The sequence below is a fragment of the Pocillopora verrucosa genome, chromosome 12, assembly GCF_036669915.1.
Source record: "Pocillopora verrucosa isolate sample1 chromosome 12, ASM3666991v2, whole genome shotgun sequence".
Taxonomy (NCBI): Eukaryota; Metazoa; Cnidaria; class Anthozoa; order Scleractinia; family Pocilloporidae; genus Pocillopora; species Pocillopora verrucosa.
In genome coordinates this window covers 16977934-16993844 of record NC_089323.1, presented here as the reverse complement: position 1 = coordinate 16993844, position 15911 = coordinate 16977934, and the positions used below count along the sequence as shown (strand labels likewise).

General features: G+C 37.0%; 1 protein-coding gene across 5 annotated transcripts in view; it reads left to right on the top strand.

The window, feature by feature from the left end:
• The window catches only part of LOC131799840 (uncharacterized), a 75323-nt gene extending 60066 nt beyond the window's left edge, over window positions 1–15257 (top strand). For 2 of the 5 annotated variants that reach the window (XM_066159489.1, XM_066159493.1), the window contains exons 15-30: window positions 456–761; window positions 1381–1683; window positions 2414–2727; window positions 3038–3182; window positions 4084–4397; window positions 6076–6223; window positions 6916–7218; window positions 7615–7902; window positions 8818–9123; window positions 9648–9748; window positions 10294–10483; window positions 10612–10714; window positions 11084–11351; window positions 11587–12451; window positions 13391–13607; window positions 14141–15257. In XM_066159489.1, coding sequence (XP_066015586.1) covers window positions 456–761; window positions 1381–1683; window positions 2414–2727; window positions 3038–3182; window positions 4084–4397; window positions 6076–6223; window positions 6916–7218; window positions 7615–7902; window positions 8818–9123; window positions 9648–9748; window positions 10294–10483; window positions 10612–10714; window positions 11084–11351; window positions 11587–11751 — 3254 coding nt within the window. In that variant the 3' untranslated portion in view covers window positions 11752–12451; window positions 13391–13607; window positions 14141–15257. The remainder of the gene's footprint in view (window positions 1–455; window positions 762–1380; window positions 1684–2413; window positions 2728–3037; window positions 3183–4083; window positions 4398–6075; window positions 6224–6915; window positions 7219–7614; window positions 7903–8817; window positions 9124–9647; window positions 9749–10293; window positions 10484–10611; window positions 10715–11083; window positions 11352–11586; window positions 12452–13390; window positions 13608–14140) is intronic. The other 3 variants (XM_066159490.1, XM_066159492.1, XM_066159491.1) reach the window with 3 other exon arrangements.
• Window positions 15258–15911: the final 654 nt, after the last annotated feature.

Genomic DNA, 15911 nt, shown 5'->3' with positions numbered 1-15911 from the left:
TGATAAGTATATACTGAGTTTTGAGTGTGGATTGATAATGTTAATGCTTAAAACATTCCTGTGAATGATTTGAGTTTAAAGGCACCCCTTGTGTTTGTAGATATTTTTTTATTCATAAATCTCTGCCATCTATACAGCTTGTTTAAATTTATTTCAATGTATTATTGAATTAGACCCCATGGAAATAACATTAGGCCAGATGTTTGCTGACTAAGGAGCTATTTTTTTGCAAATATCAAAACAAAATGTTGGCGATGGCTCCAAAACGCTAAGGCATTTTTGATTTTGAACCTCCTAGGTTGCCTTGGCAACAGAGTTTAGTAATTATACATATTTTATGAATAGCATCTTACAAATCATCTAGGAATGTGTATTTACCACTCTTGATGATCCGTTATACTACTGTAAATATCTTAAGTTGGCTTACTTAACATCTCTTGCTGTTTATATTTCAGTTCCATCTCAACCTCCTACTGCCTTCAAGTTGACTACAAGCTCTTCTACCAGCATTAAAGCTTCCTGGCAGTTACCACCAGTCTTTGCCAGTCATGGAAGAAACATAACAGGTTTTAAACTGTTCTACAAAAAGAAAGGTTCTGGCCAGTCATTTACAACCTCAACTATTTGCAGTGGAGCAACATTAAGTAGAAATGTCACTGGGCTCAAGGAATACACAGAATATGAATTTCAAGTGTTGGCTTATACGTCCGATGGTGTTGGCCCAAAGAGCCCTGTTGAGGTGGAGAGAACAAAAGAAGATGGTAAGTGAAAGATAGAGAAAAATACCCGATTGTGCAGGAACATCTACTTTTTTATAGAGTTCTCTTATTTTACCCCTCATATTTTGTTAACTTTTCAGTCCTTTGTTACCATGTGTGCAAACACGTTTGCCTTAGAATAATTATTGTTTTTTTTTTAAACCGAAGAATATCCCTGAAACAATGCCCTTATTAACATGTGCATGTGGTGATGGTTCCGTGGAACCATCCATTCAGCTAATATGAGTCAACCAAGAGAACCTTTCTAAACGTGCAAACAATAACGTAAATAGATCAACTGTAATTCAATTCGACTAATGTAATTATATTGTAATATATGTATTGTAAGTAGTGCAAGTTAATGTTGTGTAAGCATCATGTAAGAAGTAAGTATAGTGTAAGTACATATGTAAGTATAATATATGGAAAAAAATTTTAAAAATTAAAAAAAAAAAGGGAGAACCTTTCTACTTCAAAAAATTAATGAATCTCCTAGAATTGGTATACATATCCCTCCAGGAACCATGTTGATACTGGTAGTTGGGAAATACAAATTCCCAGTGGTGTAAGGACCTTACACAGTACCAGTCATAGATACGACAGTAATTTTATCCAATTGCAGTTCCATCACAAGCCCCTTCAAGTTTCACTGTGACTTCAAGTACATCTACAATTGTTACAGCATCCTGGAAGTTACCACCAGTAGACTCCAGGAATGGAATAATCACAGGATTTAAATTGTTCTACAAAAAGAAAACTGTGCTAGGGTCATTTACTATGTTAAGGATAGACAATGGTGCCATTCATGATAAAACTGTCATTGGACTAGACAAGTACACAGAATATGAATTTCTAGCGTTGGCTTTCACTTCAATTGGTGATGGACCAAAGAGTTCTCCTGTAGTAGTGAAAACCATGAAAGATGGTAAGAATTCTAAAAGTATTTGATAATCATTCGCGTTAAGTTTGGTGGTAAGAAAAGTTTAAAAAAAAAAAAGTGACCTGTTCAATTGAAGGAAGCATTGTGGAAGAACTTTGGGCTTGTAAAATTTAAAGCTTGGGTAACATTATCTTGACATTAATAGAGGTGGTTCTTAGTACTCAGGGTGTAAAAGATTGTACCTTGCAGGGTGGGTTGAAAACCAACTTTGCTTTTATTAAGTGCTCTATCAAGTCGCTTGCTTGTCCTCGTTGTTCTTAGGTATTGATAAGTTTGAATTTTTGTCAAATAAATTTGAAGGAACAATTTGAAAGTAGCCAAAAGCAATACTTAATAATCATATGTTTTTGATAATTAATTCCTTGCATTAAAATTGTGCACTTTTTTTTACATATACGTCAACCTTTTCATAATTTATTGAGCTTCAAGATGCCCTCTGCTCTTGCCTAAAGCTTTAATTAACGTTAAGGCTGTATTGTTTCAGGAAAAGTCCAAAAACCTACACTTCTGATAAGGACACTTCATTGGAAAAGCTTGTGAAACGTAGCCCCAAACCTTATTAAATTGTCATTTATCAAAATTATTAATATCTTGCAGGTATGAAATTCCTGAATGCTGATCTTTACAGCTTTACCATCTTACCTCGGCCATAGCTATACTGAATATTATTTTGGCTTGTCATGTTTGATGTTTTTAACATGGTTTTTATGTGTAGGGGGTTGTGTCGAGTTTTATCTTGGAATGGAAAATGGAGCAATTCCAGACAATAAAATAACTGCTTCTTCTGAACAAAGTTTCAACACACCAGCTAAAAATGGTCGATTGAACTACACATCAGGATCATCATGGTGTGCAAGAGCAAGTGACATAGATCCACATCTACAGATTGATCTACAAACTTTTCATATCATCTGTGCTGTGTCTACTCAAGGGAATTTTCAAGCAAATCATTGGGTTAGGAACTACTCACTTCAGTTCTCCACAAATGGAACAACTTGGACAGACTACAAGGAAGATGGACAAGTCAAGGTAGATAGGAAATATACTGTTAGACGTAACTTCTCCAAAAATAGGTAATGTTCATGTTATTGAGGAGGTACTGATATTGACAATTACAATTCATTGAATATTTCGGCTTGCATCCATTCAGTGCGAAATATGCTGGTACATTTGTCCTCGTACACTTTGTACTCCTTGAAACTCACAGTTTTCCTCAACCTTTGCTTTTGGAAAACTATCGCAATTACTGCTATTCAAATTGTGGACATCAATTTCTCTGTCATTTTCTCAAGTTGCTAAAATGTTGCTAATGATGACGTGATTATTCGTTTGTTTTAAGTTTCTGAGTGGGAATAATGACAGGAACTCAGAAGTGAAACATGTTGTTTATGGAGTGTTAACAAGATATGTGCGATTCCTACCACATTCATATCAGAGTGGGGTGTGTATGAGAACAGAGGTGTTTGGGGTGAAACAAACGCCAAGTGAGTGTGGAACTTATATGTATTGTTACGTGTTTGGTATTATCACATTATTATTACTATTATTATCATTACTATTATTATTATTGGCGTTTTTACTATTTTTATTTATTTATTAATATTATCATCATGTGCATTTGATTATTTTTATAGAAAATGAATTATATAAATATTGAATATTATTCACAGGACGAAATTGCAAGAATCCGTAAACGGAAACGTGGCAGAAACATGTTAAACCGTTCCGGAAAAACGACGGATAACCTGTGTTTCCGTTACCGGTTTCGTGACGTTTTCTCGCGTTTCTGTTGCTGCGTATACAACGGAACCGGACCACTTTTACGTAAACATAACGGAACAATGGAGTTGCATGATTCCGACACGTTTCAGAAATACGGAAACATGTGATTTCGTCCTGTGATTATTGTTATTTATTATTATTATCACATTGAAGGGTTGTCCAAGATACTCTTTTAATTGGTAAACGAGCTTTTGAAACCTACAGAAACCTACTGCCTGTTGTATTTTTGATATACATGTATGCTTGTTATTTGGATGAGTGGCTAAGATTATCTCAGTAGAAACTTACTGTTTATGAATACTGATCAAAGGCACCAAGCAACTCAAGATAACCTCGGATACTGAAGTCATTTCAAAGGACAAAATTAGCTGATATGAGAGTGCTGAATTCAAATTCTTTGTTGGTGCTCAGAACTCCATTTTGAACTGTGAATTTTTAATTGTAGATTAGATGTAGATTCTAATTTTTTTGTCAAGTTAAGTTACTCAATAAGTTGTTTGGAATTTGAACTACAGATCTTGTAGAAGTTGTTTATATTAATTTTTTTAGTTATTCTAGTTTTGTGAAAAATGTGAAGGCTGATTTTAAATAATTATCTCACAGTCTGTCAAATGGAGGCCATTGGTCTGGTCTATGGTGGTGAAATTCCAGACAGCAGCTTTACAGCTTCATCATTCGCTAACTACAGGTATCAACCTTTCCTTGGTCGACTGTATGGTCGACTGAATGGTTGGGCACCAAAGACAAACGCCGATCCTGCTGACTACCTACAAATTGACCTGCTGTCTGAGTATGTTATCTGTGCTGTAGCTACTCAAGGAGCCAATAGTATGGCTATGTGGACCAAAAACTACACGATTCAGTTATCATTGGATGGTACCACTTTTGCCACCTATAACGAAGACAGTAACGAGAAGGTTAGCTTTTGTAAAGGTCATGTGTATGTACATATTTAAAAGCCAGGACTAGCACGTGCAGCACTGATTTAATTTTTAACTCGTGAATTGCGCGCATGCGCAAGAGCGAGTTATAGATACGATGTGGGGAATGGCATTCGCTCGCTCGGTCGATTGGTCGATTCCTGTAAACTTTTTTTAGATTTTAGGCTTTTGAGTGCATTTTATAGTTTTTGGCGAGCAATAAACAGACGAAATGGTGACCTTTGTTGCTAAGAATAGTGGTGGGGTGAAAAAGAAGCCAATGATAATCTTAAAAGATTTTTTTTTTTTTCGTTTTAGTTTCAACAAGCGGCGCCAGCGACCGGCAGGCATGCAAGGATTCACACTGAAATAACAGAACAACCTTCGTTTTTCATAAAATTGTAATTTACAATCCTTGAACTTGAAAACAATCCGAAGATTCATTGAAAATATCACTTACTGCGAAGCGCTCGGAGTTTACAGATTTTCAAAAGCTTTTCCTGTTATAGCGTGAGATTGAGGACAAAATTGATCATTACGTTTCGTCGCGTGTGTTTTTCCTGTGTGAAGGATCAGAAGATGCCGGCGACTGACGAAATAACAAGTTAACACGAAAATCAAATAACACCTAAACAAACAATTTTAGCTACCGATTTTCAGTGAATTTTTAAAGAACAATTTTCTTTTAAGTTTCAAGACAATTTGAAGATTCAACATACATACAATGTACTAAAATGCGAAAGTTACACACCACAAAATTGATAAATAGGCCTGAAATGAAATTCTATCTTGTTATTGATTATACGTTGCCTAGCACGTGACTTAAATCTACCCAGGCGGAGATCCAAAATGATGGTGGCAGGCTTGGCTTAGTTATATCACTCAAAACTCGTTCCCGTTTGTCTCATTTGATAAAGAGGGTTTCGTTAATGTTTTCCTTAAGACAGTATTGCCTTGATTTTCTAATATTTACAACGAAAGACAGTAAATTTCACTTTTCACCCACATTTACTTCCAACCTTTTCTTTTGAACCAGAAACAAAAATGATAGACGTTTAAAACACATGACATCATCCACCTTGTCTAATGTAATAGCACGATCATTTCAATTGTAATGCCTTCTTATCCCAACGTTACTTTGTTTCTTTGCTACATTAGCGAACACTGAACTACTGCTCGTACTCTAGATATGATAATCAACCACAAAATTCCCTAAACCAGATAACATTAAACATAATCTAAAAAATCATGTGTCAATTCATGAGTTTGCTCACAGAGCACTTTGATTTTAGTCAGAAGAAGGGAAAAGTTGTCTACTTTTTCAACATTCAACATAAATTCTCCCTCAAATGAATAGCAAAATGTTGTTGGAACAGACATTATTCTTTTCAGAAGAAACTTCAGTCAATGTGCTTGTTACATACATGTGATTGCAATTCACTCTAAGTATCCTAAAAAGGGTTACCGGTATTTAGTCCAAGTGATCTGGACTTGTCAACCATTGCCTCTTCACTTCATATTGTAGTTTACTTACTTTACATCTTCAAAAGTTCAAGAAATGTTGAGAACAGTGCAGAGGATATAGTACGCAGTTATCGAGAGAGGAGTACTTGTTATTTATTTCTTCTTCTACTATTGTGATGAGACTATTTCACATTTGTTCCACAAACTACAGGTCTTTTCTGGAAACTCAAATTACTATGGCACCATAAAGAACAGTCTACGGGAATTTGCAAGTGCAAAGTTTATCCGCTTTCAGCCAAAAGCGTATTCTAATTGGAAAGCTCTGAGAGTAGAGGTTTATGGGGTACTTCTAAGTAAAGGTATTTATTTGCTCCTGTTTTTGTCAAAATGAAGTCAAATTAATTCCCCCTCCCCAGCTTTCAGGCTGAGACTTAGGGAGTAGGTGTTTGCATTGTCACTTGTGATCCCTTTCAAGCCCCCTGCTCCTGAAAATTTTCAGTCACCCAGCCATAGGCTCCTAGCCCACTGGCTGAGGTGTCTTGAAACAGAAATCTGACTGCCAGTTATGCAAACTAGCCTGTGCAAAAAAATTAAGAAAGGAAGGCCTCTTTCAAATAGTCCCTATAGCGCAAGAACAAACTCTGTTTGAGAGGTCCAAACCTTACCCTTCCCTCCCCTGAGCTTTAAATACACAATTTTCAGCCACCCATCCTGGTCCTTGGGTTGCGCAGGGATTTGGGGGCGGGGGGGGGGGGGGCTTTTTTAGTAACCAGGCTGGCTACCGACATGTTATCAACATTAACACACGGGGTAGAGGTAAAGTTTTTTGACGATTGTAACAAAGATTATAGCTTTTACTTAAAGAACTATAGACATACAATTCACATCAATAAACCAACATCTCAACCAAATTGTTCCTAAGAAAACCCTTGGAGGAGGTGGGCGAAATTAGTTAACAACTTTCTAGTTGAGCATATTGAACTTATGTCGACATCTAACAGTCCTAATGTGCTACATCCTCAGGAATTTAAACATGATTACTCAATTGCAGCTCCTTCACGAGCTCCCATTAACTTTAATGTCACTGCAAGTTCCTCCACCAGTATTGCAGCATCCTGGCATTTTCCTCCTGATGACTTCAGACATGGCGTGATCAAAGGATTTAAGTTATTCTACCAAAGGAAAGGCTTTCCAGGGTCAGCAACCCATTTGAACATTAATGGGAGAGATACATTAACAACAGTTGTGACTGGACTCTATAAGTACACAGAATATATATTTCAAGTTGTGGCCTACACTTCTGGTGGTGATGGGCCTAAGAGTTGTGTTGAGGTCGAGAGGACATTGGAAGATGGTAGGAAATGAAACTGGCCAGTTCTATTGTTTTAAAGAGGACAGTATAGGATGCTGATATTCAGGGATACCTTAGCCAAAATTTACAAACATAATTGTAGACTATTAGTCATTTTGTGGTATAAGAGATGTTACGGATTGATTTAGGGTGCTGGCTTTCAAATGTGGACACAACGCTCTGTACTCTCTCTTTGCTTCATCTCGCCACGTAATTGGATTTTTCGTGGTATTAGCATAATTTTCTCTTTGTCCATGCTCTGTAAACATTAATGGTTAAATTCTGAAAGTTTCCTTCCTTGAGTGAAGTTGTAATAGTGGCTAAGATGACGCTGTATTTGTTTGGTTTTGAAATAATCCCTAAGAAAGTTCAAATTCCATATTCTGTTTGCCTCCTCAGCACCCAGTGCACCTGCGTTCCTGTCTTATACTGATGTGCCGCCTAGCAAGCCATATGGTCCAAGAATAAAATTGACTTGGACAAAGCCTGTTACACCAAATGGAATCATCAGGAGTTATACTTTATTTTATAGTCACGGTGGAGATGTATTAAAAGAGATTTCTGGAATAGATGCGCTAAATTACACAATTGGCGTGTTAGGTGGAGTTGTATATGAGCTCTATGTCAGAGCTGTGACTGTTAAACCTGGACCAAATATAACCATAAATTTAACTACTAGAGAGTACGGTACGTTTGATTCAATTTATGATACAGATACTAGTAAAACTAAGTTGTGCTTGGTTATAATGGTTATATCCAGTACCAAAAATTATCATCATTTTTCTCATGATACAATAACTTCTGAAGTGCATTTTGACGTTTCGAGTGCGTGTCACTTATCTTTGTCAGGCAATGAGGGCGACGATTATGCAGCAACATATGTAGGATGGTGTTCCGTAAATCATAATTTCCGCATTTCACATCATTATTGTTTTGCTGAGTTCTTCCTTTGGCCTTTTTCCTACCCCATGACCTGTTTTTCTTCTGCTCTTGGGATTTCTCTTCCCCTGCCGCCATTGATGTTGTACGAGGAGGTCTTCATGGATTGCATTTTTAATATTGCACGAGAAGCGTTTTAAAATCACGATTGAGAGAACATACTTCATACCAATGCAATTGCGTTCGGGTGATATGGGAATGCTCTGAAAGGACAGGGGCTTTTAGGAGCCTAGGTTTGGCTGATGTGATCTCTACAGGAGTTTTTGAGGTTAAAAATGTTGGGAGTTGAAAAACAATGACAGAAAATATGGTCAACCTCAGTCTGAATTCGTATTTTTCTTTATGTAATAAAATTACGGTACGGAGAGAGGACAAAGGAGTGATCTCATGGTTATAAACAGTTAGTCCATCGCATTTTTTATCATTTCTCCTTGATAAGCCTGTGCTGTGCGCTCTTTTCTAGTAGAAGCTCCACATATACGAGCGGGGGGAAGGGGGGTGACATGGGTTTTAGTCTCTTTTTTAGTTTTAAAATTGTTTGGCATTCTTATTCAGTCTTCAAGTAACCAAGAGGCTTTTTTTATATACTTTATAACTATATTTCCTCCAGCCTGAAAATATGTTTTTTCTTTATCACACTGTGCTATTTGAAATCTTTTTTAGAACCCAGTGTTGGCCCAGACTCTGTTTCTGCCTCTCAAATGAACAAGACGACTTTTAACATTTCATGGGAACGTCTACCGAGAGCAAAGAGTTTTGGAAAAGTTATTTTGTATGAAGTCAAGGTCAACCTGTTGTGGAAATCCTATTTTTACAATTGGTCTGCTCACAACAACGTTACTGTTAATACCTCTTCAACATTTGTTTTCCTACCTGGCCTCCTGATTTGTTCTGAATATAATGTTTCTGTTCGAGCTTACACAGGAGCAGGACCTGGACCGTATGGGGAACCTTTGGAACTGGTGACAAGTGAGTTCGATACTGATCAGCATTTTATGAGCACCACTTGATTGTCTTGTAAGAGGTTTTGATTAGTCACGACATTCCTAAGAATATCTTTCGAAGAATATTATCGTGGTTTTGAGGACAGAAGGGTAAGTTTCAAATAAAACGAAGAGTTAAAAGTACAAAATGACATCATGCAATGGTAGAATGACATTATGAAAGGGTTGACCCTTTAGTGCCATTTTCCGGTAAAATTACATGTACGTGGAAATTGCAAGTGACGCCGTTAGTGTGCCCTTGGAAAAACTAGTTAAGGGGTAGACAGGAATAATGAGAGGAATGGAAGTATGAAATCTACTCACTCGTGTCTGTCAGATTTTCTTTACAATTAATGACTAGATTTTTAAAATGTAAACGTTTCTTGGTTAGGTTTATTATGTGGTCGTTGCAAACTTGAATTATTGCCTCAAGGTATTCTGACAAGAACTTTCCAGTTCTTTAAGAAGATTCTAAAATATTGTTTTGTTTTTCCATCATGGCACTGAAAGGACCGAAAGCACCTGGGGAATTTAGAGTAACTGACTTTGGAAAAACCCAGGTTACACTGACGTGGAAACAATTTGAAAAAAGGGAATCGATTATCTATACTGTAAGTGGGGCTAAATTCATAGTTGTGTTTTCCGGAGGGAAACTTAAAAATCGATCATATTTGCACAATCTATAAAAAGATATGAATTGAACTTTTATTTATCCATTTTCCTTAAAACGATTATTAACTTATCATGACTTCAAAGGGAAGTCTGATGTATTTTCATCTACAATTGTTTGCCTCAATCAAAAATTCACATCGTTTTTCATGAACTAGTAGATTAACACAGATTCCTGGCTTTGTTGGCAAAGTATATTTTTTGTGAGGTCGTGTCCCAAGCTTAATTTTTTAATTCCATGTATTTAAGCAAAATAAAAAAAATCTAGACTGCCTCAAATTGAAAATGAAACAATCTCTAATCATCACCTTCATCATCTGTTTCATGAATTTGAAAAGTTATGCCGTGTGGAAAATTTAGCACAACGATTTTCAATCCTTGTTGCTGCTTGATGCATGTAATGGGACAGAAAGGTAGTGATTCGGTGTTACTCAAAACGAATATTAAAAAATTCTACATCTAACCCTGTTTATTTTAAATCTTTTAGGTGAGTTACAATGGTACAAAGTCTTACTATAAAATCTTCAAACATGTTGGCACCAAATTGGAAACAAATTTAACAACGTATACAGTGAGAGGGTTATTTCCAGGCACTTCATACAAATTTGATATTTATGGCTCCTCCGACTGTGGACAAACTGCAGTCAGAAGTGCTTACATCACAACAGATATCATGGGTAAGTATATAGATTTTTCTTACATAACATTTCGTTGAAATAGATATCTCATGCACATCGTTACCAATTGGTATGTACCAATGGGTAAAAGTCGTATAATGATAAAGGACATATTTTTTCCTTGTTAGCTCCTAGATCTCCACTACCACTTAATATGACCGATGTTGAAGTTTCTGAGACAACTGTTGATATTTATCTGTGGCCTGTTGAACAAGAAAATGGTCCAATAAGGTAACTCAAAAGACAAAGTGTAACTTGCCATTGGGCGAATCGTTCACTTGTCGAGACTCATAGTTAACGGCAAACGTATCGGTAATGGGGTTCATTTATGAATTGAAACACAACAGTAACTCTATACAATGCAAAAAGCACATCTAGAGAGTCTCAGAAGCGGCTTCCAAGTTTTGTTACCGGCTTCAAGAAGAGCGACGAGATGTCCTGAGTCAACGCTCTATACCTGTGGTAACTTTATATAGGGTCACTGAGAGAGATGAGTCCTAGAGGGGTGAACTTTGTCTTCTGTGTGGAACTATTTTAGATCCATTAAATCAAAAATAACATGAACGTTATACCTAAATGCATTTCGTTTTCACGTTTCAGTGCTTATCAGGTCATTGTTCTGAAAGTTGCTGAAGGTGTTGAAGAGCTGCCGGGTGATTATGGTTTACAACTGAACTCTGCCAGTGATGCAAAGAAAGACGATGTAAACTTTTATATTGCTGCTGAGATAGAAAATGTACCACTGATTGACAAACCTTGGAAATTTACTGTTGGTGACGGTGAAAAAACAGCAAATTATGTAAATGGAAAACTTGAAAGCGGAGAGAATTACATTGTGTATGAAAGAGCTTTAACTAAAACCAAGGATGTAAGTATACCAGTTATTTTGTTAGATGTTACTCCCTTTTTGCATAAAGAACGAGCTGACTTCTAAACTAAATGAAAGTAGTCGTACTTCAAGTTCCTGTGCGCCTGATTTCTTGAGAGGAAATCATTAAGAACAGTTCCCGAAGTGTATTAAAATCATCTGCTTACCACGAAACAGTAGTATTCTCTGTATCTTCTGGTGCAGCTGTGTTTCACATTTTTGTGCATTTTCACAGGTGATTTTAGAAGGAAAAGCCAGCAAAGTTGCAAAAATAACCATCAGTCCAGGTAAGAGTTCCACTGCATTACGTTTGTATATAAATTATACATTTCTTGTTTGGAAGGGCGTTCTTACTCATGATTATGTTCATTTCAGTCCGTTGTCTCTTCAATCCTGTTAGAGCAAAAGTAGCACATGAGGTGATCCTACCAAGAGCTCCTAGATAGGCCGGTTGGATGCTGCCCGAAGTAACCACTTTAGATAGATCTCGAAAGTGGGGATTTTTTTTACTTGAAAAGTGGCCACTTAAAGATTCTTTTAACTGGTGACTTCAGGACGCGTGTTCGTTTTCAAGTTGGCCACTCAAGCTTCTTGAAAATCCACAATTCTTGGAACTTAATCACTTCACAGCTTTAGTGAACTGATAGTTGCATTTAGAGAGCTGATGAAATGACCATTTCAACAGTCAATTTACTCCTTGAAATGGCCTCTTACGACTTTTCATGGCTACTTAACCGAACTCGTCGGAATCGTTAAAGTGGTCATGTCTGTTTCAGAAATGAAGGACTTCTAAACTACCTTTAAAATTCCTTTGTTAATGAGTTTTTAAGATTACTACACCAAGGATAGGGATGTTTTGTTCTTGTCTCCTTCAATATACTTTTCTGTTTTCCTGTGTTAATTGTATTCCTTTTTTCTTGTATTTTCATTTTCTTTGGGTCAAGATCGGTTTCTTGGCGTGGGAGTTTTTATCTTTATTTTTCAGGGGAAAGAAATACAATACTGAATCAGGAAGGGCGATACAGAGACTTATTAAACAAGACGAGTTAATCATCCTGTCAGCTGCACTGTCGTTACTTTGAAATTATTGAATCTCAAGGGTAACCAATGGACTCCAATTTTTAACTACTTTTTTGCCTCCAGTAAACCTTATTTGCCATGGTTATAAATTTTTCTTAATATTTTACTATTTAACTTGTGTAAATTATTTATTGAGTTGTCTTATGCGCTGTTATTGGCTAGAGTATTTCTATGCCGATTTGAATTTGTGTTCCCTTTCCTATATCTCTAAATTTCAAGTGATATTCAGTTACTTAGATTCTTTCGTTGAGTATGATTTTATAACGATTAATTTTGACAAGGGATCTCCAAGTCTTGAAAGAGCTAGGCAAGATGTAAAAAAACATTCTGGCATATGACAGTTAGCTATGTATACTCAGCACCACCACATGACCAAAGTCCAAACTCACCGATTCTTGGATGCCTCGTTGTCTGACGATGCAATACGTATTTTTGTTTTGTCGTCATTGATTTAGAGTTATGATCGCCGTATTTCCTCAAATAAGCACCTCTCCCCATCCCCCGAATAATCACCCACCCCCAAGGCCATGATATCAAACAAGCGCCTCTTCCCAATATGCACTCCACTTCCTCCTTCCTCCTCCACTTCGAAGGGATAAAAGGAAAACTTATTTCTATTACAACTTTACCGTTAGCTTCAACGACAGCGGATTAAGTACAGGTGGTGGTTTCTTTAGAAATGTTCTCCTTCCAATAAGTGCCTCTCCTTGTGGCCGCAATTTTAAATAGGCTCTCCTGCTCTTAATTGCACTCATTCTTTTACGGTATCTTATTTCATTACCTTATTTTGTTTGTTTCTTTGTGTTATTGAGTGATCTGCAGAATATATCATCCCTGCTACGCAGTGGGATCTTTATGAACCATTATACAGATTGATTCGGTTTCACTTTCTCTTGTTAAGTTTCACTTGCAAACGAACATTTAAGCACATGATCTTAATACCATTTTATCTGAAACAGATAGAAGTTCTGGACCACCTTTACAGCAGGAAGGCGGTTTTGGCTGCATATCTTTCTCCCTTTGAACTCAGCCTTTCAGTCAGACTTCGTCTGAGTTTATCAGGAACAACTCTCCGTCGTTTAAGTAAGAAAGTGGTATCATTGAAGTGAGGAAGTGTTTCATGGTTAGTGCAGCATTTTTGGCTACCCAAAACGAATGAAAACGAGCTAATAAAAGGTACAATAAACGTGTTGTTTCAGCTTTGTGTGTGATATCCGTTATTGAAGTCTACCTTTGCTCTGGCCTATTTAGAGATCTTCATAAGCTGGGATGCTGACTCAGATCGGATACCAAAAGAGAAGATTGAATCCTCGAAAACCCCATTATTTAGTAGTTTTCTGGACCTAAGGAACGTTTCCGGAATATTTTGTTTACTCCGTAGTTTCCCCGGAGCAGTCGAGACAGTAAATTGCTTCGTATTTGTACCTTGTACAGTATTTATGGATAAAGTTTAGACTATTAGCACGGGATAACAGATTTTAAATAACGGAGTATTTTAGAAGTATAGAACATGGTTCGAAAATATTATTCTAAGGTTAGTACGTATTTGATGGAACATGATTGCTCGACATTGTAGAATGAAAGGTCCTCATGAAAAGATGTGTCCGAGTCCGATACTCCATGTCTCATTTAATTGAGTACCTTTTTGTGTGCAATGGCATTTCACTGTCTAGTATTTAGTTTAATTTTTTTTCTTTTTCGAAAACCAGACCTTCATCATCAAAAAGCACCCGTTTACCGTACAGTTTTAACCGGGCTTGTAGCGGAGCTTCACTTCCGTAAACATTCACCGCGCATCTACCTGCCCACCTTCAATCGTGGCCTTGTGTTGTGCCCGCAACGCAGCTTTAAGAGAAATGCTGTTCTTGGGAGAGACGTACGGTCGTCCTTACTAAGCCATTTTTTGTTTAATTTAATTTTGTTTGATTTTATTTGATTTTTTTTACTTTTGATAGGGTACTTTAGATATAGGACTTTGCATGTGCGCTTGACGTCAGTAGCACTACTGTAGGAAACCACGCGTATGACTTTTTTTAATTCGAACTGTGTACCTTTAATGGAGAATATTTACCAAGCCATGGTTGTCTGGAGGTTGGATAACACAATCCAGTGGATAAATCTCTATACGGTGGATAGCGAATTACGTGACGTTTTGCTATCACATCCGCTGGATAGCGATTTATTCGTTGGATAATGTTATCCACCCTTTATACAACTGGGCCTAATTTGTATTGTGACGATCCTTTGGCCTATGATACTTCAAGACATTGAATTATCTCTGAAATATGATTGTGCACTCTATTCTTGCATTTAACATCACATTTGGTAGGAGAATACCAAGCTAGATCCAGTTTTTCTGTTTTCTTAGTACTGTTGACCTCTGCTCGCTAATTACTGTCACAGAAGAACATTAGTTATGCCCTTTTTTTCAGAATAATTGATGGATGGAAACTATCGGTGTATGTAAGCAAGTTTGAAGGTTATGACCTAATGTGAAGTTTGTTTGATTATTGCTGCATTTGAAACTCTGATAAGGTTTTGAAAATAATTACTGAAAAACTTTTTTCAAGAAATCTGATTAAAATAAGATTTTTTTAAGTAGCTCTCGCACTAAAGACAATTTTTCTTTCTCCATTCTTGTCACGGAGCTCGTCTTCTTATTTTTAGTATTGTGTTTGTATTTGTTTGTGTTGCAACACTCACCCTCTAGTATCGGGCTCTAGGAGTTTTGTAATTCATTTCGCGTCAGACATAAAACAGAGATAAATAAACAAAGTGATCTAATGTACACCTCTGAAGTAATAAATATAAACAGTCTTTCTCTTAGCTTACTCTTATCGTTCGGCACACCAATTAGAGTATTCCGATATCACTTTGATTGAAAAATATTAAAACAGATCATAGTTAGTAGAGGAGACTCCTCTACTAACTATGAAGAGATCAAGGAGATCATCAGTTTTCTTACCATGGCGTCCAACTCTGTACATAGAGGCACACAGAATCCAACTTCTCAAGTACTCCTGCAATGTTCAAAGAGCCGTTGAAGTTGAACTCTTATATTAAAAAAAAAAGTAAGCGCGAGTCAGAAAAGAAAAGAGAGCTCGACAATCGACATTTAATGCTCGTCATAATACTAGCTAATACCTTAAGACATTCAGGCTAACCGACGCGTGCTAACTGAGGTAAGCCGGGAGGCCGGCAAACCGTAGAAGAATTCAGTCTCATTGCTATTTCAACTAACGCTTTCGTGAACGACAACGAATAAATGCAATATCGGCAGGGGAAAAAAGAGGGCAAACTTACCGAAAAGCCACGAATTGGCTCTGCTTTAAGGCAAGGCGAAGTGAAGACTCTTCAACACAGCGACTACACCATGTAGTGGTTTTGTGTCAATCTTTACATTCGATGACGTCCTGCCCCTCAGCAGATAGCTGTTCCATTTGCGGTTTGTATTTTTGGTGATTTCGGTGAAGTAGCCTT